Here is a 25,217-nt window from a genome sequence, read left to right as displayed (position 1 = left end):
CATGTTGTTTGTGGATGTAGTTTGATAAAATGCTAACCTGTGGCGTCCCAAAACTTTGCTTTTTGATAAGAGCACCAATGGCTGCAGTCTTTAACTGCAGCAAGCAAGTCATTGCCAGGTGTGTGGGTGAGTCGCCAACTGTGAATTGTTGGCGATACTCTGGTTCAGTAGCGTTCAGCTTTACCAGTAGATGTGCAGCGAGCCTCACACATGTGCACATTTTTGCTCAAATTAGCGTCCAAACGCACTGTGCACTTGGGCAACATTTACCACCCACTCAGCCTCCCACACAAACACATCTTGGCAACCATATTGGTTGCTTCGCACCATGCAAATATGCGTATGCGTGCTGAAACGCCAACACAAAGCTCTTATGAACCTTCCTGTCTCATGTTTATGCATTACACACAATCAAGACAAGGGAGTCATTTCACATGATTCTGCTTCTGTACGTAGGTAGCACTTATGTAGATGAGAAGTACTTTTTGACATTCATGTCCAAGTTTTTTGGCATTATGTATGTATTTTGTGTGTGTGTGTGTGTGTGTGTGTGTGTGCACGCATCCTTGCATGTGTTTGTGTAAACTTACTGGTACACTAGGCTCAGACACCGCAATGCTGTCGGGGTACACGGTGATCTTCACGCACTGGTCCAGAGAGGCGGCGAAACGGTACGGCTCATGTGCACGATTGCAACGGTTCCTCTGGGAGCATCTGAACAGACGACAGCCTTTCATTGTACTTAATGTAACAAAAAAAAGGGGCAGTTGTTTTCTAAATAACACGTGATAGGTGCTCAATGTGCAGATTTCCCTCAGGATTGAACAATCCAAAACATACATCAAGTGTGTAGATTATATTGTAAACCAAGGACTTTCATTTGAAGCATCGATGCGAGTGGTGTGGTAAATTGGAGCCCATCTGTTTGTGTGGATTTACAAGAGATCCTTGGTGAATATGGAGATTGCGCCATTAGCTTCATTGCGCGAGCTACACAACCGCCAACTGCCATATCTTGCCACTTGTGTATGCCACGTGTGTGTTTTGAAGTTTTTCTATAGTAATAGTGTTTGATTCTATTTTACATGGGTAAAAGTTTATGTTAGTAACTGCATTTATTTGTATGACAATAAATATAGTGCTTAAGGTTTTATGAGGGGAGCAGTCAGTTTGGAATGCTACAATGCATTATTCAACATATAATTGATTCTTTGTAAGTTTCTTTAGCATTTGGCTTGCCATTAACGCTAATGCTTTTACATAAAAAAATAAAAATCTGGAAAGTTATATAAGGTCAGTTTAGATCGATATATCAATGATTAATCGACAACTGATCAATTATCAAAAAATTGATACATATTTTTAAAAATTGATTAATTGTTTAGATACCTGGTCAAAATTAAAATGGTCTGAATCTGCAGAATTTTAGTGCAGATTTCTGGAGGTCTTTAGAAAGCAGACTGATTACTTTTTTTTTTTTTAATCCAGAACAAGACATCTCCAAACATCTGCTTTTACTTACTTACGACAATTATTATTTTTTTTGCTAATTGTTACGCACCAAACAAGGTATGAATCAATAATTATTCTTATTGATTTTTTGACAGTTTCCATTTTAATTCTGCAAACAAACGTGAAAATAAAGCATGAATGGAGATGTTCCCAGTGAACATATGTAAGTCCACAAGCGAAACAACAATTGTGAACCACGGCTGTTTGTTTCCATCAAAGTTTACCCCAATATAGTAACGATGGTACCATGACCTGGCATGTTTTGTCAACAATTATGTCTTAACGTGAGACTTTTTGTAACTCTCTAACCTTCTCACACATAGCTCAAATAGAGTGCAAATGACACTATTCCCTCCTAATGGCAAGCTCATGCATCTCCCACACGACGTCTCCGAAATCTACCACGTCCCTCATTAAAACTCCGCCAACAACCGTTTCCATCCTCCTTATTAACACCTCCTACAGTCGATCCTCCTCCATAGTGTCTAGCCTGCTTGCTTGATGTCTGGTCGCCGCAGCTCTAATTGGACTCCGACGGGTCAGCCCCGGTCCGCGGCGCTGGCTGATGGTCCACTACAAGCTGTGGGCGTGCACGCGTGTCAATACGCATTAGGTCCCGTATCATGCTTCTGAAGCACATACTCACCCCTGCTGACTCTCAGTCACAGCTCTATCCAACAACGCTGGGCAAAATTACCTTGTCAGAACTTTGGTCAACATCCAGCATATGACCAAGATGATACATGTGCACGCACACGCAGCAGGCATGTAGAACACTAATATGCACTGAACTCTCCAGGGTAGGAGGGAGGGGGGCTTCAGAGAGCAACAAAGTGCAGAATTAGTGAAGCAGTATAGCATTTTGAAGATCCCACTGGAAAAAGAGTTAGTGTACACATCTCATTTTTCTATATATATGTGTTTATTTGTACTATTTTATTATATGTACAGTAATCCCTCGTTGGTTCCAAGACCACTCGCGTTAGGTGAAAATCCGCAAAGTAGTGTCAACCTCTCATTTTTAACATACATACATTTTGTGTGTCTCAATAAATGTATATTAAACTATATAAGTGCATATGTTATCATTAGAACATTAAATAATAGTTTCAAACATGTAAATACTATATTAATACGGAGTATAAATGACATACAGAAAAGAATGTATAAATAATATAAATATATAAATATATAATACGATACATGTGTGTGTGTCTGCGTGTGTGTGAGTGTGTGTAACATATGTAGATGTAGCTAAAGTGTACTGTAAATATGTTTTTTGAACTCTTATTATTATAACAACGTTTTTATAACAAGGTATAAGTGTACATACTGTAAATATGTTTTTAAAATTATTTTACTATTATTACAATTTTTTATAACAAGGTACAATACTGTAAATCTGTTTTAGAACTCTTATTAATATAACAACCTTTATTATAAAAGGCTACAAGTGTACGTACTGCAATTGTGTGGGCACTCCCTGTCTTCTGCTGGCATGCGGGCAACTTTCGTGCCATAATTTCTCGATTTAGAATTTAAAAAATTTTTTTTGTGGAAAAAAATCCACGATGTATTGAAGCCGCGATAAATGATCTGCCATGTAGCGAGGGATTACTGTATATTGAATTAAGATATTATATGATTAGGACAAGTTTAGATTTTATGGTCTCTAACTCAACTCACGAGTGAAACAAATTATTATTTTTTATTAATAAAATTTAATTTGGTCAGGCAATGTGTGATGAAAGAGTGGAGAATGGGTGATGTGGGTGTGGGTGAGTGTGGTAGGAGGGCAATGTAGGATGGCTGCTGTTGCCATGGTTTCGGGTCATGGCCATTATCTCTGTGTAGTTAGAAGCTGACCCTTTGCCTCTCTCATTAGCTGAGCGGGAAATGTTGACAAGAAGCCTTACTACACACAAATAAGCTGCTAATAACAGCAAGTTTGATTTTTCTTTTTTATCAAACTATTGTGCTGTACTGTAATGATACTTAGTGCCTGACATTTATGATACATAAACATAAACATGTGCATATGACAGTAAAAGATCAGCAGAGGCTGTCATAAAAACTGATGGCAATGACATTGAGGACACAAACAAACAGCATGTTTGATTGATTACAAAACGGAGAAAATGAATGATAATATCTGCTATCTACCAGATCAAGCAAAAGAATTTGGTATGATTCCTTCACACACTTTCAACACGATGGTTACTCAACCATTGTGGGTTAAGCCAAACTGTGGCAGAGTCTTTCATTTCTGGAATCGATTCATATGTTCCATCCATGCAGTAATCCATCGATCGATCCATCAATTTTCTGCAATGTGCATGCTCAGTGCACCCAATACCTTCTGCAGTGGACATTGGGGAAGTGGTAGTGTACACCCTGTACTAGTTGTCAGCCATTCACAGAGGAATCAGCTAACTATGAACCATGCCGTGATAACTATTCCAACCCTGTGACGCCCACACTGCATTACCATTCCAAGTTAGATTGAGAAAACTACAACATGTCTAAACGAATGCCCGGGCATTAACTTCCTCTGATGTAAAATCCTCTTTCAGGAGATGCCCGTGAGACTACGCGACAAGCTAACAACCCTTGAGATGCTGTCTAGGACAGAGTGGATGCTTTTTGGCTTACGGTCAGATGAAGACTCAACTACCCCATGAGCGAGACGGCGAATGAAGAGTGCTCAAGATGATGATGATCTCCCTTTGAGGTGCAATCAAATGCTGGCGGGGCTGATGAGTGTGCATCATCAAACACTCTCTCATTCTCCTGCTATCGTTTTCAGAGCTTTGCTATTCTTCCGAGTACGAAGGGGAGGCCTCGCAGCTGCGGGTGATTAGAGGACCTTGCAGCCTCCCATGAATGGGACAAAGAAGGAAGAAATGAGAAAGCAAAAAGAAGGGGACGGCAGCAGCCCCCACCCCCCGGCCATCTTGTCACCTCGCTCACAATCACAGCGGCAAAGCAGGTCGATAGCGCTCTGTGTTCAATTAACTACCACTGAAGGCATAAAAGAGAGATGTGGTAGGATGAGAAGAAAAAAGGATGGACGTGTTGGAAGGCAGCTGTGAGCAGGGTGGGGGGGTGATCAAAGTGAGGGATGTTTACGTGCAACCATCTCTGGCGTGTGGCGGAGCTCATTCGAGAGGGAAGAACGTCTTAAACGGGTAGACGAGATGAGTGGCGTAGCTTAGATATGAACTGTGCTTTGGCAGGGGGTACTCAGACATGGGAAAGATAATTTAGGAGAATCAACAGCTTGGGGAAAGTAAGGGGGCGCAGGGAGTTGGGGGTGATCACAGCTGTGGGTGGCAGCACAGCTGGCAAGACGTGTCATCTCCAATGCCAGAGATGAAGGGACGCTTTCGATGAAGGCAGAAGGCTGCAGTCGTTTTTGATTGACTCGTGCTCTTAAATTTGTTAGCGCAACCATGGACGCTTCAACATTTCATCACTTAACCTGGATTGGCTCAGAGTTACCATGCTGTGTGTGAATATGAACCAAATTAAAGTGCATTGGTGTCGAATGCAATCATCAAACATGAATCAGTCTGATGCCTAAAATCTGTCACCAACATTTGGTATAGCGGTGACAAGAATGCTCGATTTACTTTTATTCAGGCATCTTCCGAACTGCTTATCCTCACTATCCAAGCGGTCTTTGAGCGTGAGGTGGGTGACACCCGGAACCGGTCGCCAGCCAATCGCAGGGCACACATAGACAAACAACCTTTCACACCTATGGACAATTTGGAGTGGTCAATTGACCTACCATGCATGTTTTGAGGATGTTGGAGGAAACCGGAGCACCTTGACGAAACCCACGCAGGCACGGGGAGAACATGCAAACTCCACACAGGGAGGCTGGAGCTGGAATCGAACTCTGCACCTCTGAGACGGACGTGCTGAATAGTATGCCAATTCAGTTATCCAATATTTTAAGACGTCTTGTATCTTTTTTAAGCGTCGTCCTATCGACATGAGTATAGATCATTGATGGATAAACTATTCCGCTCAAATACAATATTATAATTCTAAAATTGATCGTTCAATCGTATCAATCAGTCAAAAAATTTGGTGGGGTTTAATTAGATTTGAAAAAAATAAAACTAGAAGGCTATTTCTCTCAATGTGGATGATCAGTACGAGAAAATTAATGCTTAATGATATTCTCAGAACTTTTTCTTCAACTCTGTGATTTAATGGCTCATTATGTGTCATGAGGGGTCCATTTCGAGCAAACACAGGCCTGCGTTCTTAAAATATGCAACAACGTGTGGTATCCCCAAAGAAGAGGTCATCATCACCATTGTCATTGTTCTTGCAGAAACTTTGTTAAATACTGCCGCCACACTCATGAAGGGGTCAGGACGGCGTGAAGGGGATTAGGAGCAAGGACAGGTGGTCTTAGGAGAACAGATGGCTGCCTGTTAACCTTCTTTATCCCTCAAATGTACAGTACAGAGGTTTGGCCGTGTGTTTGGACACGTGTAAAGGGAGACAGACCGACACGTAGACAAGACGCATGCAAACATGCTAATGAGACTGACAGCTTTTAGCACGCCACAGCTGCTTGACCACTTAAAGATCATCACTCTCAATTCAAGTGGTGACTTTGCCTTAGGGAGAAAATGGCACCTGGACAAAATACAACATATGGTGAGTTTTCTTTCTAGCCAATATGTATTTCATATTTAATACAGCATGGTGATTAAATTGTAAAGTAAATGCAATTAAAAAAACTGTTTGGATGACGTATTTCCTCAAGAAATTCACCTCAATCAAAATGACAAGAGTTTACAACTGTTAGCTAAGCTACATCTATTTTGTTTCTATTCCACTCTGTCTTCATTGTATTTTCAGTCTGGCATCACGACAACTACCTGATCTTAGGGAGGAGACTCACGACTGTTGCACCGATAAACATTCAACTTTTGATTATTTAGACACTTATGGACTACATACGAACATCACCAATTAATTTGAGTTATACATGAATTTATTCAAGTAGACGCTTAAGTGGCCATTATGGCATGCAATATCATCAGGACACTTTTGCTGCTTTTTGACAGTTTTGTGACCATCATTGTAAACTTTTGTTTGGCCTTGTTATCGCTGCAAGGTAGCAGCTGTTAAACTTGCCACCACCTCAATTGCTTTATGGCTTCATCTCCTCGCTCACCCACACAAAAGCACATGATTAACATGCAAACATTGAAACTAATGCGATGCTAAATGATCTGCGTGTGAAGGAACGCAGACAGTAACGAATACACCCTCCCCGCCACTCCCCCCCCCACCTATGCAGGAACATGTTGAATTACCTTGTCACTAGGCAATTATTTGTCCTGTCCTGGCTTTGGAGTGATGCAAATTACTTTAAGTGCACTTTGGGGCCGCCATCGCGATAATGATGATTGCTGCCATGCTCTGACACACAAATATTCCTCTATACCTTTTGAGAGAGAGGCTGCTTTTGCATCCTTGCAACCCAAAAAAAAAAAATCAGCACTTTAAGTGGGGAATTCAAGATGTGGCAGCTGACAAACAACTCAGACTGATGGTTGTGTGCTCAAGCAACAAAGAACAGACAAGATAGGAATGTTTTTCAATCTCTTCAGGACTCGGCCACATTCAGATCCTGCAAGATGTCATTTCATCAGTCTCACTTGCATTTCCAACAAATGAAGGCATTCATTTTCTCCACTCTTCATAATGTAATTACACCTCTAAACCAGGGGGTGTCACTCCGTGCTTCGCTGTTCAGCCGTTAGTGGGTCATATTGATTGCACAGCAGATGAAAGTGTGCAAATGCAAAGGTAAAGGATGCATAAGTGGTCTAATTTCCTCCAATTCTTCAAACTTTAATTGGTTTTTGTGTCTTTGTGTGTCTGATACTTACATGTTGTGCAGCACACACCAGCCGCAATGCGGGTCCCCGGAGCTGAGGCACTCGCCACACGTCCCGTACTGCTCACAGGACTCGATGGGAACTTGGGTCACCTAGAAACAAATAGGAAAGCAATATTTCAATTTAGCCACCTAAGCGAACAAGAAAAGACAAAAGACAAACAACGAGCAATGGGGAGAAATGTCCTTTTGAGTTGATGTATTCAAGGCAAATTTTCTATCTGTACAGATGAGAATGAAAGCGGTGTTGTTTTTGCATAGTATCCAACTGACAAAAAAATGGGAACAAAATCAGATTTTTCTTTAAAGAAAGCAGATAGGCAATCGAGTCTGAAGCTACAAGTGAACCCTCTTCACATTCAAATACTTCTTGACAAACAAAACTCAACGATCAATCTCACGCAGCTACAAACGACACTACAATCCCAACAGTCTTTAGCATCATTCATATATGATGACATTATGAGGTTATTCCCCCAACAGAAATGACCTAATGTGTCGATTCTTTCTTTTAGTGAATAATATGAACGTTTGTACGTCGCTGTCAAGTAGGAAGCAACTGTCGCCTTGACAGCCAGCCAGATCAAGAACCAGCAGTGAGCAGCTGGGATCAGTTGGCCTGCAGAGAGAGGCTTCTCGTGCCATCACTTGGCTTTCGTCTGCACCACGGCATCTGTCCACTAAGGTGGAGGCAGTCCGTGGCCACACTTAAAAAACACAAAAGTGCCTTTTTACAAGGTTAAGATGTGTTTCGAACACCAAAACAAGACAGCCGTCTCGTAAGTGGATGTGTTTAGGATTCTTGTTCATAGTAGAGAACACGGTGACACCACTTTAGATAAAAATGATGGAAAGGACATTTTTCAGCGTCAGATTAACATCTCCTGTCTTTCTTGCCTCTCCATTGCCTCGCTGGCTAATGACAACAAGGTCTGACAGAGTGCAGCCGAGATCAATAGCTCATGAGCTGCTTCTGTACAATTGACGATGGCTCGAATGAACGGGTGAAAATAACAATCGGAGTGGTTTTTAGAAACGTGCACTGGGCTGGCGACTGTTTGGGCTAACTGTGGTGAGCTTTTTGGCGAGCACAAAGGAAGCCAAATATGTGCTTTGTTCTATCGAAGACAGTTTAGAGGTTTAAATGAACCTAACCTCCATGTTCAGATAATTACTACTAACATATCACACATCTTTTTGGGATGCAGAGTTATTGAGTCATTTACTTATGAAAGTGTTTTAGTAATCGTGTGTGTTTTTTAAAGATTTAACATCACATATTTTGTACTATAGCCATCTTTGTCTGAAGCCTCCTCCTAGACAATGTTTGCAAATGAGGCTGATTGGCATGAATTACGGTAGGTACGCAACTGAAAACCAATGACAGGAGGGGGTGGTGTGTGTACATCTTGTCAGTCCCTTGGGCTATACCGTAAGAAATTCATGCCAGTTATCAAGTACTATAGTGAAAATAAGAAAATAGAATCAAACTAATTCAGAAATATTACCGTAATTTCCGGACTATAAGCCGCGACTTTTTTCCAAAATTTTGAACCCTGCGGCTTATAGTCAGGTGCGGCTTATATAAGATTTTTTTCGTGATTTTTGTGATGACTTGATCACTTTTATACACTCGTAAAAAGGCTGTGGACCACTGTTGTGCGGTATCTTGAAGAAAAAAACAACAACAAAAATACTATTTTGAAACACTACTATGGCTGCTGCTTATTCTGGCTGTGTTGCTTGCGACTATTATGAGCTTTAGTAGGAATGCACGCTAGGTGACCTGCGTCAAAGGGCTCTAAATCCTTTCTCTTACTCTGCCATGTGACTCAGAAATTACACAAAGCAGTGGCGCTGTTTGGACCATCTCCACTGTATTAAAACCCAATCAATCAGGATTTAAATTAAATTCTTCTGACATTTTGCTTACCAAAAACAAGTTGTAATTAATGTGAACTTTTAATGCATTTTATTCAGAAGGTTACTTTGAACCCTGAGGCTTAAATGCCGGCGTGGCGTATTTATGGATTTTTACGGCTTTCTGTGTACTGTCTTTCTTTGTAAAAAACTCATGTGCACGTGCGGCTTATAGTCCGGTGCGGCTTATGTAAGAAAAAAACTAAAATATCCCTGAATTTTAGCTGGTGCGGCTTATAGTCCGGTGCGGCTTATAGTCCGGAAATTACGGTAATTGAATTCATTATTTATGATTAATATGTTCATCGATATCTTTGAAACAAACATTTAATAGAAGAGAACAATGACTAATTATGTAATAATCATACATTTGTTTAGTAGGCACTGTTGAGTAATATTAACAAGAATTTTGCAATTTAGCCTTTGATAATGCAAATATGCATGTTTTTGCAAATATGTCAGATGCGTAAGTTTTGGTACAAACAAGCACACAAAAAACAAACAAGCACATAAGTAAGTAAGTAAGTAAGTAAGTAAGTAAGTAAGTAAGTAAGTAAGTAAGTAAGTAAGTAAGTAAGTAAGTAAGTAAGAAAGTAAGAAAGTAAGTAAGTAAGTAAGTAAGTAAGTAAGTAAGTAAGTAAGTAAGTAAGTAAGTAAGTAAGTAAGTAAGTAAGTAAGTAAGTAAGTAAAATATTCAATCAACAAACTCTTTCAGTTCTTCAATGAACCTAACTCCCAAGTTTCTATGACTATATTTTGAGTTCTAGCCAAACTTAACATTTTATTTATAATTGAATGAACCTAACGTATAGGTTTTTGGCATGACCGAATGCAGTTAAGTCTAACCCTAACCCTAACCCTAACCCTAAAGTAGCCTCCTGTACATCCAGTACATTTATTCTAATACAATTTAGAGACTTCACTGAATCCAACATATGGCACAAAAGAGCAAAGCTGACATCCCGTAATGTATTTGCAAATCCAGGAACTTGTGTTGTGGCAGCAAGGCTACACACTCATCTACTGAGTTGCTCCTTCACAATATCATATTAAATGTAGCTGACAGCAAACTCTGGCCTCAGCTGCTGTGAAGAGCACTCTTCCAGACTGTATCATATCAGTTCTTTGTTTAATCCTTGCTCCTCAAAGGCTCAATAACCCCCCACCTGTCTGACCGCCAACAGCAACAGAGTGACAAGATGGGGTTGGGGGGGCTACAGTTGAGGGAGGGGGACAAAGAGAGCCATTGACGCTGCGGGACAATCCCGACACTGTGCACAGGGATGCTCCTGTTAGACTAACCCCCCATCACCTCAAGGAGGACTTGCTTGGGGACAAACAGGTGGCGCGCTGTAATGAGTTGCAGACACGGTCACATCAGTGGCAGAGGCGCTGACTGATGACCAACACGGCCGCCGGCTAACAGCGAGTTGCAGCAAAAGCGGTGATGATCATGCATAACCTGGTCTCGTTCGGATTATCTAACCAATTAGCTAGAACACTGCTGTTGTTCTACACTGCCCCCACTTTTGGAAACTTAATTACCAAGTCCTGTTTAAACTTCGTTTGAAATCCATAAAGGGCCTTTTCCTACCACTTTGCTGTGCCCGTAAGCTCCATTCACTAGACTGACTCTAAATTATGTTTATCACTTATCCAGTAATAAACGAATTTCCGACTAGGTGACCATGAAAAATGTGATTTGTTTTGGTTTTACGACAGAGGCATGAAAACATTTACCTTGAATAGCCAATTTGAGTTGGACTAAATACTTTAGGCCCCTCTGAGAAAAAGAGGCAGCCTTTCGAGATTGGGAAAGGTGAACATTGAACAGCCAGGGGACAGCCAAACATAAACTAAATACAAAAATGTTACAGGAAAACAAATAGGAGAGTTGAGAAATAAGAGTATTTACTGCTGTGTAGTGCATTGTACAGAGAGCAGCATGGGCCAGCAGTGCTGTAAATGTGGGGAGGGGGTGGTGATGTTGGGGGAATACAGCAGCTGTTGCTCAGCACACGCTACAGTCACTCAACACAGCAGGGCTGCACAATGATGCTTCTTCTCCTGCATTAGTGTATGCATGCGTGTGTGTAAGGGTCTGTGTGTGTGCGTTCGCACGGTGTCATAAAACCTGTTTGCACAGATCTTTGTTTTTGGGGAAGACACGCAGCGGTGGCCCAGACGACCTCCGCTGACCTGCGGGGGAATGTTTGCGAGAGAGCCTCCGCTCCCGGCAAATGAATGCTAATACAATAGTAGCTTAAGATGACCTAAGCAGGGGTGCTATTTAAGAACTGAAGTCGCACTCCATTGTCTGACAATGTCAACGACTGCTGGCAGCAGAAGGGTTAACATAACAGCGTCCTCAAGATCAGGCTGAATGGGCTTCCATTATTAACGCAGTTTCAATGCAGCTTTGGATGTGTCAAAAAAGCTACAGTGTGCTGTCATGTTAAAAACAGCTTCAATTGGATGCCACATTGACTTTTAATATGGTGAACAGGGACTCCGGCGTTGCCATGGAGACCGCAGATATAATACTGGTGGACCAACCAGGACACTTCTCATGCCTTGTTCGAGTGAGCATCAGTGCTACTATTGTGTGCTTTGTTAGTAAAACTACATTCAAAAGTTTTTGTTTTTTTTTCCCCCCAAGACATGACGTTGTAACACAGATGACACAGGGGTGGCATTTCATCACTACGGCTGTTTATATTTTCACAAAGGCGTTGAAGAAGAAGTGTCCCCAGTGGTATGAAGGTGTTTCCGCTATGGCACTGACAATGTACGTGCATTTGCAGGAGAGGCTTTCATTTGTTTCTATGTCTTTGTGACAGATGACAAATGGCTCCATTTCAGTGCCTCCATGCCTCTACCGAGAGACCCGGCCAACGTCCGCCGCAGCTCAGTGATGGATGGCTGAGCAGCGACAGCTGAGGAGAAGAAAGAACCAGAGAGAATAAAGGTGGATAAAGGAGAACTGAGTGAAGTGGAAATGTCCCATTGTTCTGTTGTTGTGATGAGACCTGCTCTATGTAGTACCAGATGCGCCTCTCTGTGATGAGGCGACAAATAGAGAAAGAAAAAAAGTCCCACTGTCAGCAGTAATGCACAGGAAGCTATTTCGTGGGCTGTTTCCAAGGCAACGGTGTAGGGCTCTGACCTCAGGAAGAAGCCCGTGCGAACGCCGGGCACCTCCAACCTTCAAAACCCCTCGGCGGTACGTGGTGAAACATCTGGCACCTTTGGGATCTCCTTTACCTCCTTTTAAAGATGTATGGACATGCACATCGAGTCCTCCACGCCATGCTTTCTATATTTAATGAGGGCTGGCCAGGCTACCACATCACTGGAATGAGCAACATCGATCACCGACACAATACCATTGCAGCACAGAGGGGTGAGTGAGACTGGAGCGTATCAGCCAGTGTTTGCAAAGGACACGAGCACAAAAGATGAGCAAATACTCCCAGTTCAAAAATCTAAGAGCCCCTTAAGTCCCCCGTAACCACCATTTTTTGATTTAATCTGCTCTTGACCATATCTCCTTATGTTAAAATACTCTCCCACTACCATGCTAGTGAGCATCACGTTGGTGCCTCAGACGATGAGCTAAGGGATTTGAACCTTCTGAGAAAAAGGTCCTTGGTGAGCCATCTCAAATCAGACACCTTAGGTAAAATAATGATTACAAGATTAATGACTACACAAAGTCATAACTAAGAATACAGATGTACTCTAACTCAGACAATGAAGACACAATAATAAAAACTGTAGAGTTGCATGAGGTGGATAATAAAGGTAGATAATTACGTAACTAATAAAATAAAAAACATGGTCTAAAAATACATGTGGCGTATGTTACATTTTTTAAAACGCAGTTTCAAATGCGTTTGAGATACCGTCAAAGCATACTGATAGCTATGACGTTGGCTAGCATCAGACATTGGATTTAGGGACAAACCAGGAATAAGTGGTGTGTCTCCACTGAGCCATCCGAGCCTTGCCTTGCCACAACCGCGAGGATATTTGCTTCCGAGCCCACATTGCGGGAGCAAATATGTAAAAGTAAAAAAATGGCATTCGCATGCGGATAGAACAGCAGGACTTAAAGATCCAAAATAAAACAAAGAAACTCAGTGCGAGGTCGGACATCCAACTGTCTCCCTGGCCGCAGACAGCTCTATTTCACAGCACAAGGAAGTGCTTTCACAGTGTTGTTGCAGATGTCAAGGGGTTGGCCGACAAGCTGTTTGACACAAACACATTTTGTCTCGAAATATACAGCATTGATTTTTTTTGTCCTGCTCTTATTAAGTTGCAGTGTGGGAAGTCAACGTAGGATAGGTTGGGGGTGAAAGAAAATTTGATAATTCAAAGATATACAGTAGAGCACAACATTGTGAGCTCTCCCTTAAGATTTGTTATTTTAGTAATGCTACAGTGACCACATAAGCATCCCAACTCACATTACCACCTATGGACAATTTAGAGTCGCCCAGTGGACCTAACAGGCATGTTTTTGGAATTAGGAAGAAAGTAAATAGTGCCTTCAGAAAACCTTAGCAAGTATGCTGAATATTTAAATAGTTGAGCCAGGGTCTATTTCACAGAACCTTGCCACCTTTGCAGCCCTTCAGTAGAACAAACACACAGAACAACTAACAACCCCAACACTTATTCGAAATATGACCTGCATAGTATTTAAATGGTTTATGATGACAAACACTTGACCCTATGGTTTCCTATGGCATCATTTTTTTCTCAAGTACTTTTGATCAGTATGTGCCTATTGGTTTTAAATAATGAATGCCCAGGAAAGGGTTAAGAGAGCTCACATTGACATGAGACCAGATTTCAAAATGACATGGTTGGGAAAATCAAGAGCTTTAAAACCACTGTTGTGTCTGCCAGCTACTTTGGTCCATGTCTATCCTACATAATCAAACGGACATACACATGGATTTTGTTCTTCAAATTTGCCCAAGGCTTCGGGATGTGGGGCGAGTGGAAACATCAGCAAGGAAGATTTTGGGGTACTATTTGTGGTTTTCAATCCAAAACCAACCATCTTACTACATCTCTCATGAAGCCATCAGATCCCTTCCTTCGTTCCTTCGTTCGTTCGTTCGTTCGTTCGTTCGTTCGTTCGTTCGTTCGTTCGTTCGTTCGTTCGTTCGTTCCTTCCTTCCTTCCTTCCTTCCTTCCTTCCTTCCTTCCTTCCTTCCTTCCTTCCTTCCTTCCTTCCTTCCTTCCTTCCTTCCTTCCTTCCTCTCTTGCATGGTGACGAATTAGAGCCGACGTGAGTGAGCGTCGTCTCACATTACAGGATTAATCAACAGGAGGTCCCTGGTGAGTCTCCAAACTTTGTTTCATCTCCCAAATTCACTTCCAAGCAAGACAAGCTCCCAAAAATGTTATTTCTATGTTAAACAACCACAAACAAGTTCTGGAGGGGGGATTTAGAGGGTATTGAAAGGCTTCCAACCCAACGTCTCCTGAGAATTTAGTGCCTCCTCTTGGCACGGCAAAGATTGTGGGGACTCATCGGGAGTAAGAGAGTGGAGAAAAAAAAGAGAAGGGGTCAGACGTCGGCCTCACTGACCGCCGCTTGAACTCAAGTCACAGTCCTGCATTAATGCTGACCCTCTGGTCATGATGGTGAATATAAAGAGGTAATAATATACTTCAATGTGTTCCGCTGACTTCTAATTGCACACTCATTAGTGTCTTCTCTCATCTGGGCCAAACTCTTGTTCTTTTCCCATGTCCAATATTAGAATTTCACACAAAACACGAGTCAGCACTCCAAAAACATGAGATGCAAATTCACCTTGAACTAAAAACCAAGATAAGTGAATGATTGATGAACAGGGGTCCTGTGTTTGTTATGTACTTAAGTGGTAGCATGAACAGATGCAGCATGACTTAGATGTTTGAAGAGATGCAGGAGCTCACAGCAAAGGAGAAATAAAGGAGAAGACACTGGAGGAGATGCGGGGGGGGCACAAAAAAATGGGAGGAGACAAGTCAATGCCCATGGAGACACACAGTGAGAGCAAAGCAAATAAGTCTAGAATAGAAGACGTCCCGTAGCAGGATAAACAAGAAAGTGGGCAAAGGAGTGATGAGGAGACAGAGAGTGTATAAAACAATTGAGTGAATGAATCAGGCAGTGTGGAGTATAAAGTCAAAGCGGTCGATGCAGTCAGGAGTGTATCAATTATTTATGTCCTCAATCCTCTTTTTGGACAAGCAGGCAGTCAGGTTGTACTCCAACTGTGCTTTTGACTGAGCAGACTACCGAAATTCAAATTTTCCTTGTCCTCTTTCAACTAATTTCTCAATGTTAAGTGAATGGGGCAAGTGTGGCCTGCATCCTAAGCAAAGATGAAACCCAACATTCAAGCAAAATCGCATCATACGCCTTTATTCCTTTTGTGACGATGTTTACTTACTGGCAGTCCATCCGTCACACAATATTCTCCTCCAGCTTGCCTCAGGCTCGGCGAGGGTTAACTCCTCACACCGGAATTTCGATGAATTTCTCGACTGTCTGTCAGTGTGTGTCTCGCGCTCTCTCTCAGCGGGATTCCTGGCTGTCAATGCGGCCGCTAATGAGGAAGCCGCCAAGGCCATTGCACATCAACAAGCGTGAGGATGTGTGTGTGTTTGCAGTATATGGGAAGTGTGTGAGGGATAAGGGGTCCTGCTTGCTACACTTATTGATGTCTGTCAACAAGCATGTGCACTGATCGGAGGAGAAGGTCCGCGGAGGGTCTGGATGGTGCTTATGTTTGACGGTATGTCTGCATAATGTGAAAACTGTAAACCATGTACATTTTCATGGACAATCATGAAACTCCACCATAGCAAACATTGCCACATACAGAGTGTAAATAAGTCTATTGAACTACTTGCCATGAAGGTTACAGAGAACCTATCACAGCTGACTGAGCTGTTCACCAGTCAAAACAGGGCACATCTCGAAGAAAAAAAAAACATCCACACTTACATTATGACAATGGGCTATCTTTAAAAAACCCAACACTAGCACGACTGCCACCTACTGCTGTGGATGTGTAATCACGCTTTGTTCTTGTATGGCAAACAACCACACAAACAAAACAAAAAATTGGACCGTGCCCCCATCCTGATTTTTGAGAAGGACTGGCATAGATAGATGATTCATTCATTCAATGATTCATTATTTGCAGTACACAGATCATTTTCTGGTCACGTGATTTGGACAATTTCCTGCAGCACACCTGATGCCCCATCTCTCCGGGCACACAAATGTGACTCATGGCACTTTAGTTAGGAAGCAGTGCTCGACTGTACTGCCCCAGCAAAAAGTAACTGGCCTGCTCAACACTGTCACGTCCGTGCCAGAGGACGCTCAGCCGGCGACTTCCTCAGTCACACCCTTTTCATTACTGTAATGTCTGTCACTTGCTTCCTCATGTATTTAAACCCCGCCCGTGTGTTTCACCCTGACGGTGTTGTTTCCCGTTTGTGTTCGCAGCTTCGTCTATTTCCCCCTGGGTCTCGTGTGGAGGCTCACGGTCAGAACCTCTCCCTAGTCTGTTCTTAGTCCGAGGGGAATTCCGTTTCCCCCTCGCTGTCCATGAGCCTCTTTCCGCCTGTGTCTTTGTTCATCTTCCCCCTTCCCTTCAATAAACCCTGGTCCAAGCTGCATTTGGTCGCCCTGCTCCACTCATTCCATGACAAACACAGTGCTTCCACACGCTTATTGGGGAAAAAGAAAAAGAAAAAGAAGAAGACAGCCACTGATCTCCAGCAGTGAGAGGCAAAAAGCCTACATGTCTTTGTTTGGTAGGAGAAGAAAATCAACACAACGTGCCCATGCTGCCTTGTCTATGCATGCGTGTGTGTGAGTCACTCAGACAGGCTCTGCCAAATTAACTGCTCCCCACTTGCTTCTGCTGGAATAAATAAATCCTTCATCTGTGAGTTCCCCCACCTTTCAGGGCAAATTAGAGCTGTTGCATTGGATTCCTGCCCCAAATCCCTCACACAGCTCTGTTACTACAAGGTAACCTAGTGGCTCTAGAGATCTGATTTACAAGTCAAGTCAAGAAGAAAGGTAATATTTCAAAAGGCTGCCTTATCTGCCCATGTTTTCTTTCAAATAATCCTCCTGCAATATTGCACAGATGCACGGCATGTCATCCTTCCATCCATCCTCCTTTGGTGTGACTATAAGCATTCAAAAACAGGTCTTTTACTCCCAGTATTTGTCAAGCCCAGTCCCCAAAAGTCGATTTCATTGCAGTACATGAATCACAGCAAGACACCGCCCTCTCAACAGTGATTGATGGGCTCTCCAGAGAATGATCCGCCCTCGAATGATCAGATTCAAAAGCCAATATTCGACAGCTCGTGACAGCATTCGATTGGGGGGGTTGTAGTTGGTAGTGGGGGGCTCATCCGGTACATTATCTAGAAATTCCCAATGGCCCCCCACAGCCCTGTCATTAATGTTTTAGTAAACTAACCGATCAGAAAAGACAAGTGGAAAATGACTTTCCCCAAAATTCCTGTTTAATGTTAAAAGTGTTTGTGGAAATTCTTGTCCTTACTTCTGAAACCAGACCATTCTTTGAGGATGTGAACTCAAGAAGTAAAAAAAAAAAAAAAAAAAAAAAACCTTGAAATGCAATTACGTTAGCGGGCCCTCCAACATCAGCGGCCTCTGACCTCACAAATGAACAGAAACTCCCACTGACGCACTCCAACATCTTGTCCGAAGTCTAAAAGTGAAAGAAAATACTAGTGAACCAGAGAAAGATGCAGACACACACAGAGTCTGCGACACTGCATCCATCACCGACGCTCACACTGACAGTTTTGCCAAAGGGAGCTACAGGAGAGAAGACCGGCAATGTGGGGCTGAGACCTCCCCCTGGATGCTATGTTGACAGGACAGATGAAAAAGGAAGAAGACGTGGCTGGAAAAGACAGAATAATACATATACATGTTGATCCATTGGGGTGACGAAAGGATTTTATCCCGTCAAGCAGACGACTGTTTGCTGAGCCGTTAGAGGAAACGTACAGATTATCGGGTATTGGCCATAGCACAAACAATGCATCAAGTGCACTCGATGAATACGTCCATACAAATAGAGCTGTTTTACAAGCCTTAACTCCTCTCTCCAGGGTAAAAGGAAAAAAAAAATCGTCTTTAAAAGCCAATTGGAAGGAATCAGGTGTGGACTGACAGTGAAGCAGGCATACTTATAATCGCAGTGGATATGTAATAATAAGTCTTGGGTGAGTAATTAGGGCCGGTCTGCAATATAGGCTGTTGGTGGCCACTACTCAAGCTTGCAGTTTCATTTTTGAATATAGCGTTCCCACAACATTTGAATCTAGCTATCACCCTGTAGAACAAACAAACTAAGAAAACTTCAAGTGAGCCATTAATTTATACATAGCGCTGATAGCATATCTTTTTTACGAAGAGTGACACAATAATTTAATACCAAAATTAGCAATAATTTATTCATCGATTAGAAACAAAAGGACTGTAACCATATTACGCCCAGCCTGAACAAAATTATTCCATGCACTAAAAAGGCACAGTATAGAAGAGAAAAACGATGGCTGCACAACCTCTGACATATTATTTCTATTATTTCCACTATAAGATGATAATGACAGAAAAAAATCAATAAATGGGTGTAAAATACACAAATCTCAACCACACATGCTGGCATGGACAAAGCATTAAATGAGCTCAACCAACAAACCATATCACATGACCGCCTGCACATTTCATCGCTGAAAGCCCGACAACCCCCCCAATCCAGTTATGGTCCATTCAGCTGCTCCTGTCTGTCTGACTTTCTATGGGCTCTAATTAGGCTTGTAAATAATTATTGCAATTAAAGCCTAAAATTAGGAGCAGTGAAATGCCACCATTAGTCTCACAATAAATGCCAGCCCCATTTTGCACAGACCAAGGAAAGGGTGGGAGACAGTTACGGAGGGGAAAAAAAAATACTGTGCCATTAAATAGTCAGACAGACAGAAATTAAGGGGACGGGAAGAGGAGGGTGCATGAAGGTGGCTGACAGACACAGCTCTTAATTATGAAGCTGATTAATGTGGCAAGATGGATTCTTAGTAAGGGTATATACACACATACTCTCTTCAATACATTACACAAGGACGGAAAGTTGATTATTGTGTAACCAGGCGACGCAGTATATACAATTGTGTGTGAGTCTTGGCCACCATAGTAACGCACAACAAAAGTGTCATACAGTCTGAGTGTCACGTATCCTTTCCCTCGTTAGCCCTTATTATGTCACTCGGAGGATACTGTAGTGCGTGTGTGTGTGTAATCTTGTGCCCTGAGGTCAGTGCTGATTTAGTGAAGTTCACAGTGACACACATGATGATGAAGCTAATATATAATATCAGACAATTGTCACTTCTATACTAAATAATGCATCAACTATACACTATATTTCACAAATAGTACAAAAAAGGACAAAAAATACACGCCAGTATGCCACATAGAAACTACATTACATGTCAACGACATAGTACAGCACACAACCATAATACGTAGACTACAACACCACCAAATATACACTACAAATAACAAAAATATTACATGCTGCGCATCAACTACATACAACACAACCAGATACTGTACTATATTCCACACGACACGCCAAGCATGTATATATTACATTACATGTAAACAGGACACCATGTACACCATATGCCAACTACATCCCACTACTACACTGCACACCAGGTTTGACTCACCACCAAAGTGTCTTTGGCACCCACGGTCTTGCTATCTCTCACAGTCTTGTTAACACCTCCAGTCTTGCTCGTATACAAAGTCTGGCTATGGTACAGAGGCTTGCAAATCCACACAGTATTGCTAACACGCAGTCTGAACGATGATGTCGGCCTTGCTGAAGCCTGCGTTCTGCGACTGTCTTTTGTTGACCTTGACTAGTTTACATGGAAAGTGAAAGAGAAGGCTCAAGATAAGTTGTTAGATGAGTTTCAAACAGGCAACTGGGTGCTCAGGTTTCTACCAATTAACTGCCTGATGGGGGGGCTGATGGGATGCGCTCCCCTCCACTAATGAGGTTAGGATTGGCCACTGGTTCCAGGGCAGAAAACCTGATTAGCACTAATCCTGCCTTAAGTCAATTAACAATGCCTACTCATGCAAATGAATCACGCGCCTTTGTCTGATCGGCCAGCACCCGGGGAACAGAGGCTGACACGCAAACTTGTACAAGACCACTAGGACCCGCACAAAAAGGGGAAGGATGCGTGAATCGATCATCATGAAATAAATGACAAGCGGTGCTTGAGCAGACATGCGCTATATGAAAATGAGTGAGGGGCTCTGTGTAAGTGACCTCACCCACCCTGTGGTGTCCCCCTTCGGTTTGATGAATTGACTCAGCTAACGGCAAGCTTCCCTTAACCCCTGACCTGATCTATTATACATACATTAAAGCAGCCATATTGCATTGCAATGACACAATGGCACACAAATTTGAAACTTCGATATTTACGGCAACATTTAGAAATCTTTCATTTCCAGTCTGGAGTTCTTTAAGAGGCGTCTTTAACACGGTTAAGACAGTGGAACGATTAAAAAAAAAAAAAAAAGGGCCCTCATTAGAATGAAAAGGCAAATGGTATCATTAATAATAATGGATGAGCGTATCGACGAGGGAATTTGTCCTAATTTGTTCAGGTGTCAATAGCAAGCGAGCCTGTCAGCGAAATTGCGAAGAATCTCGCAGACCACCCTCGATCTTAAAGCACCTGGACAAGGAAGCGGCAGTGCGATTGATTTGCTGAGCCTCGTCTATCACGGCCACCAATGGGATCGCATGCACACGACAACGTTGGGGACTATCAATCAAAGCCGAGACCTGCTGTCACAGAGATTGTTGTCTCTTCCGGAGCAAAGTCAGAAAAGGGCACACTGAGATTGTGCTAGATGACTACGCAAATGGACTTTATATTGGCACATATGAAACATTGCAGCATTTCTTTTGTCTTTAGCAACTTACAAAAAAGTGCACCGGAAAGGCTTTAGCATCACTGCATGTTTGATGTTTTACTCTGCATGGACTTTTTACAAGTTGATCATTTTGATGCCACAAGCCATGTTTCAAATGAATAAAATGTTATTCATATATTTCTGGCTATTTTTTTTTTCAAAATGTCAAGTTAATCATCAGTCATAGAGTGGACATACATGGGCAACTGTAAGTAAACAACATGGGAACTAGAAAGATCAACATGTACCAGAGTGACTTTTGACCCCCGCCACTCCAGCAGAATTCACATTCCACTGACCTCTTTCATACCAAGCACTGCTTCTTTTTTGTGTGTGTCTTGGGATGTCAGCTCACTGAAACTCTTGTCAGAACGTGACAGAGGCCAAAGGTCAAAGCTACTGGGCTTGTTCACTCTCTGGCAGCTGAAAGCCAGCCACACTGCCCTGGGGCCAGCGCAAGCCAAAGAGGGCAGTCTGTCTGTCCTAGGAGTACCAAGGACAGGCCAAAAACAAGTAGACTCTACCAGCCAGTTTCAATCTAGAATCTGGTTTTCAATCTTGAAATAGGGTCTGGCAGTCAGACAAAAAAATTCTACAGTATGTAGACCATGCGCTGGATTTATATGTTCAACACCCAATTTTGATTTAGTCCCTATTTCAGATTTGTTTTGACAGCCATGAGTATTTTAAAGTGATACATGTCCAATAGCAGAGTGTTTACAGTTACTCAACACATGAAACAAGCTGCATTCACGTACGTACATGTAGGAAAACAACTACACAACCGTCAACACCAGGAAAAGGCAACACTGATATGAAAAATAAAATTCATGAATAAATATCTTAGTTCATCTGGACTGAGTCACGAACCCATAATTTTAAGTGACACTAACCTTGGTATTACGCGGCTGGCTGCCATCTGCCATTTCAATTATCTATATACCTGTAGTATACTATATTTAACCTTCCACGCTTCTCCTGAATATTTGTTTTACAGCAGCTGTTTCTGTGTTGTTTGGGCAGTTGCTAGTATGCATATGTCAACAACTGGCATATTCAAATTTCGTCAGGCTAGCATTGATGAGGTATCAGGCAGGCAGGTATCGAATCTGCTTTCGATTCACACTTGGAAGTGGCTTGAGTGTGAGGATTTCAATCTTCTTTTGTTTTGTAGTTCTGCTGCCTGACAATTGTTAACAAAAAAAACAAACCACTGAATTTTGTCACTGGAACAATGTCGTATAAATCTACCCTTGGTTAGGGTTATTGCTGCTTTGAAAGTTTGCTCATTAGAATTCAAGGACAGGCCAAGAAGATTAGAATTTCATCATCTCTCTTTGGTGAATGATTACTGGGTTGGTGGTAAGCAGTTTTGCCTTAAAGAAAAGAGGTCCCCGAGTTTGTATTTCTGCTTAGGATTTTGGTTGTTGACTTTTACATATTGTGGTACTAATCCATGTATTTGTCTCCAGCAGGTTAGACGACTGTAACGGCCAACTTTTTGAACGAGCTATAAAACAGCCGCTGTACATCCAGAATGATGATGTTTGAGTTGTAACTTGTATCAGGATATCGGACCATATAAGCCCAATGAGTACTCCATTCTTCGCCCTGGCTTAATGTGTATCCATTTGAATCTTCTCAGGCTCCGAGAAACTCTGGTTGTGATCTCCTGCTGTAAGATTTCAACACGGTGAAGTTGCATTTCAGTTATGGGCTGCTAAATCTGCAACATGTGGGAGAAGTGTCAATTCTTACAATGATGGAATCCAGGCAAAAAGTGAGAGAACTGAAGGTACTTTATGCTTTATCCTCACTTCTATTTGAATTAATGAATGTTTAGTTTCTTTTTATGTCATGATTTACTCTGCTTTCTTGCCATTTTGTGTAGATTTCAAAAATTGTGACTTGCCTTGTGTAGGCTACTTGTGCTCTACAAGTAAACATGCCTTGCCTGGCTTATTCTCCTCAAACATTCATTGATGATTATTCCACATCAGTGGAACGTCATTGTTGATTTTGAATTGTATCCCGAAACACAAGTGTGTTCCGAGGCCATTAATACATACATGACGAGCCGTGCCAGCTATAATCCTGGATAATGTGTGAATGAATTCTGATTCCTCATGCCTTAGTAACCGCTGAACCAATTTCCTTCCGATCTACCCACACCGACCAAACAAAGCTCTTGTGGCATGTGCGTGTGTGTGAAGAGTGGGGGGTTCAGAGGAGAGGGAAGGTCGATAAAGGGAGCCCACAGTGAGAATGGCTGGGGAGCTTGAAAGAGGGAATAGGTTGACAAGAAGCCTCATACAAAATGACTTAACCAAAAAAGAAAAAGGAGAGAGACCATGCATGGATTTCAAATTTCACAGCTGAGCACCTGGGAGAAATTGCCATGGTTGGGGGGAAAAAAGGTCCTTTATTTTCTGATAATCTTTGAGTAGGAATGTCGGCATTTCATGAAACCAGGTCAGAAAAGGATGGAAATGGTGGGGTGGTTTAATGTGTGCTAAAGAGATTGACAGCAACACATGGATGAGAAAGCCCACCGTGTGGCAACTGTGTCTATATTACAACCCTACTAGGTGTTTTCACTTTCACCATTCAAGCGGAATGCAACTCGGGCATGGGAGCAGTTCTATGAGGCGGGGGGAAATGAAAGTCTGGTCCTCTATCCGGCATCTCAGTGTGAGCACCTCCACAGCGGTGCAGCCCTCCCTCTTTGAGATCTGGTGGCCTGCACTCGTCTGTGAATTCACCAACAGCAGCTCTAATCCCCTTCTGCACAGAGTGGGCCCACCCACTGTGTAGAATTTATACCAGTCACAAATATAAAGCTCCCTCCGTCTATTTTGCTTTTTTTTAAACTTTTTTCTGATGTGACCAGCGATCGCTTTGATATACAGGGGCTAATATATTTTCATGCTTAATGGCATTTAAGAATTGTAAAATGCTTCACGGATAAATCTCACAGTTAAGAAAAACCTTTATTTCAGCCAAAGTTTCACCCTAGACCGATTATTTACATTATCCCTGAGTGGGGAAAAAGGCTTCAATTACTCAGTCCACAGCCAAGACTGCAACTTATTTTAAAACTTTGGAAAAAATAAAATATCATTCACACCAATAACTGAGCTTTATTAAGACTGTGCTTCAAAAACCTTACGGTCCATCCTTCGTGTACCACTTCAAAATCCTTTCAGATGTAAAATTTCACCATGAATAATACATCACAGACTTGGCTCGCCGCACTCGCCGCTGACCAAAGCAACTGACACTTAACACACTCACTGATTATTCTCCACCGTGTGCGATTTGCCAGCAGCCATAAAAGCAGAGAACAGTCACCACAAAAGGGAACAAAAATATCATAGACATATTGACAATCAAAAGTCCGATAGAAAGAGAGCAGGAGTAACTGGCGCTATTTATCCCAACAGGGTGCATTGTACTGAACAATAAAAGAGCCAAGTGGCTCTTGTGCTGTCTACAATGTAAAGTGATAAATAAAATTCAATTTAATATTGGATGGCAAATGCCCAAACCAGTAGTTGGCTGTGTAACTGCACGCCAACTGTGATTAAATGCTGACTATGCAACAATGATTTTTATTTTCAGTGGCCATGGTTCTTGTTGGCTCTTTGGCTACAAATTTCCATTAAATCACAAATCCCTGTCCCTCTTTTTAGTTCCCGTTCACTGGAGAGCTGTTGCAGTTGTAATTTTTGGTTAGCTCGTGGAGTGTGGTGCAGGGCACTGACTGCTTTTTGT

General features: G+C 42.2%; 1 protein-coding gene across 3 annotated transcripts in view; it reads right to left on the bottom strand.

Moving 5' to 3' along the window:
* The window catches only part of plxna2 (plexin A2), a 223,704-nt gene that overhangs the window by 47,849 nt on the left and 150,638 nt on the right, over positions 1-25,217 (bottom strand). For all 3 annotated transcript variants that reach the window (XM_088368793.1, XM_088368794.1, XM_088368792.1), the window contains 2 exons: positions 7,437-7,537; positions 591-714 (listed from right to left, as the gene is read on the bottom strand). In XM_088368793.1, the coding sequence (XP_088224919.1) occupies positions 591-714; positions 7,437-7,537 (225 nt within the window). The remainder of the gene's footprint in view (positions 1-590; positions 715-7,436; positions 7,538-25,217) is intronic.

Source organism: Syngnathus floridae, chromosome 2 (assembly GCF_059516105.1).
Source record: "Syngnathus floridae isolate MCC-2025c chromosome 2, RoL_Sflo_1.0, whole genome shotgun sequence".
NCBI classification, from domain to species: Eukaryota; Metazoa; Chordata; class Actinopteri; order Syngnathiformes; family Syngnathidae; genus Syngnathus; species Syngnathus floridae.
The sequence above is the reverse complement of the archived record's forward strand: the minus strand, read 5'-3'. Positions and strand labels throughout refer to the sequence as shown.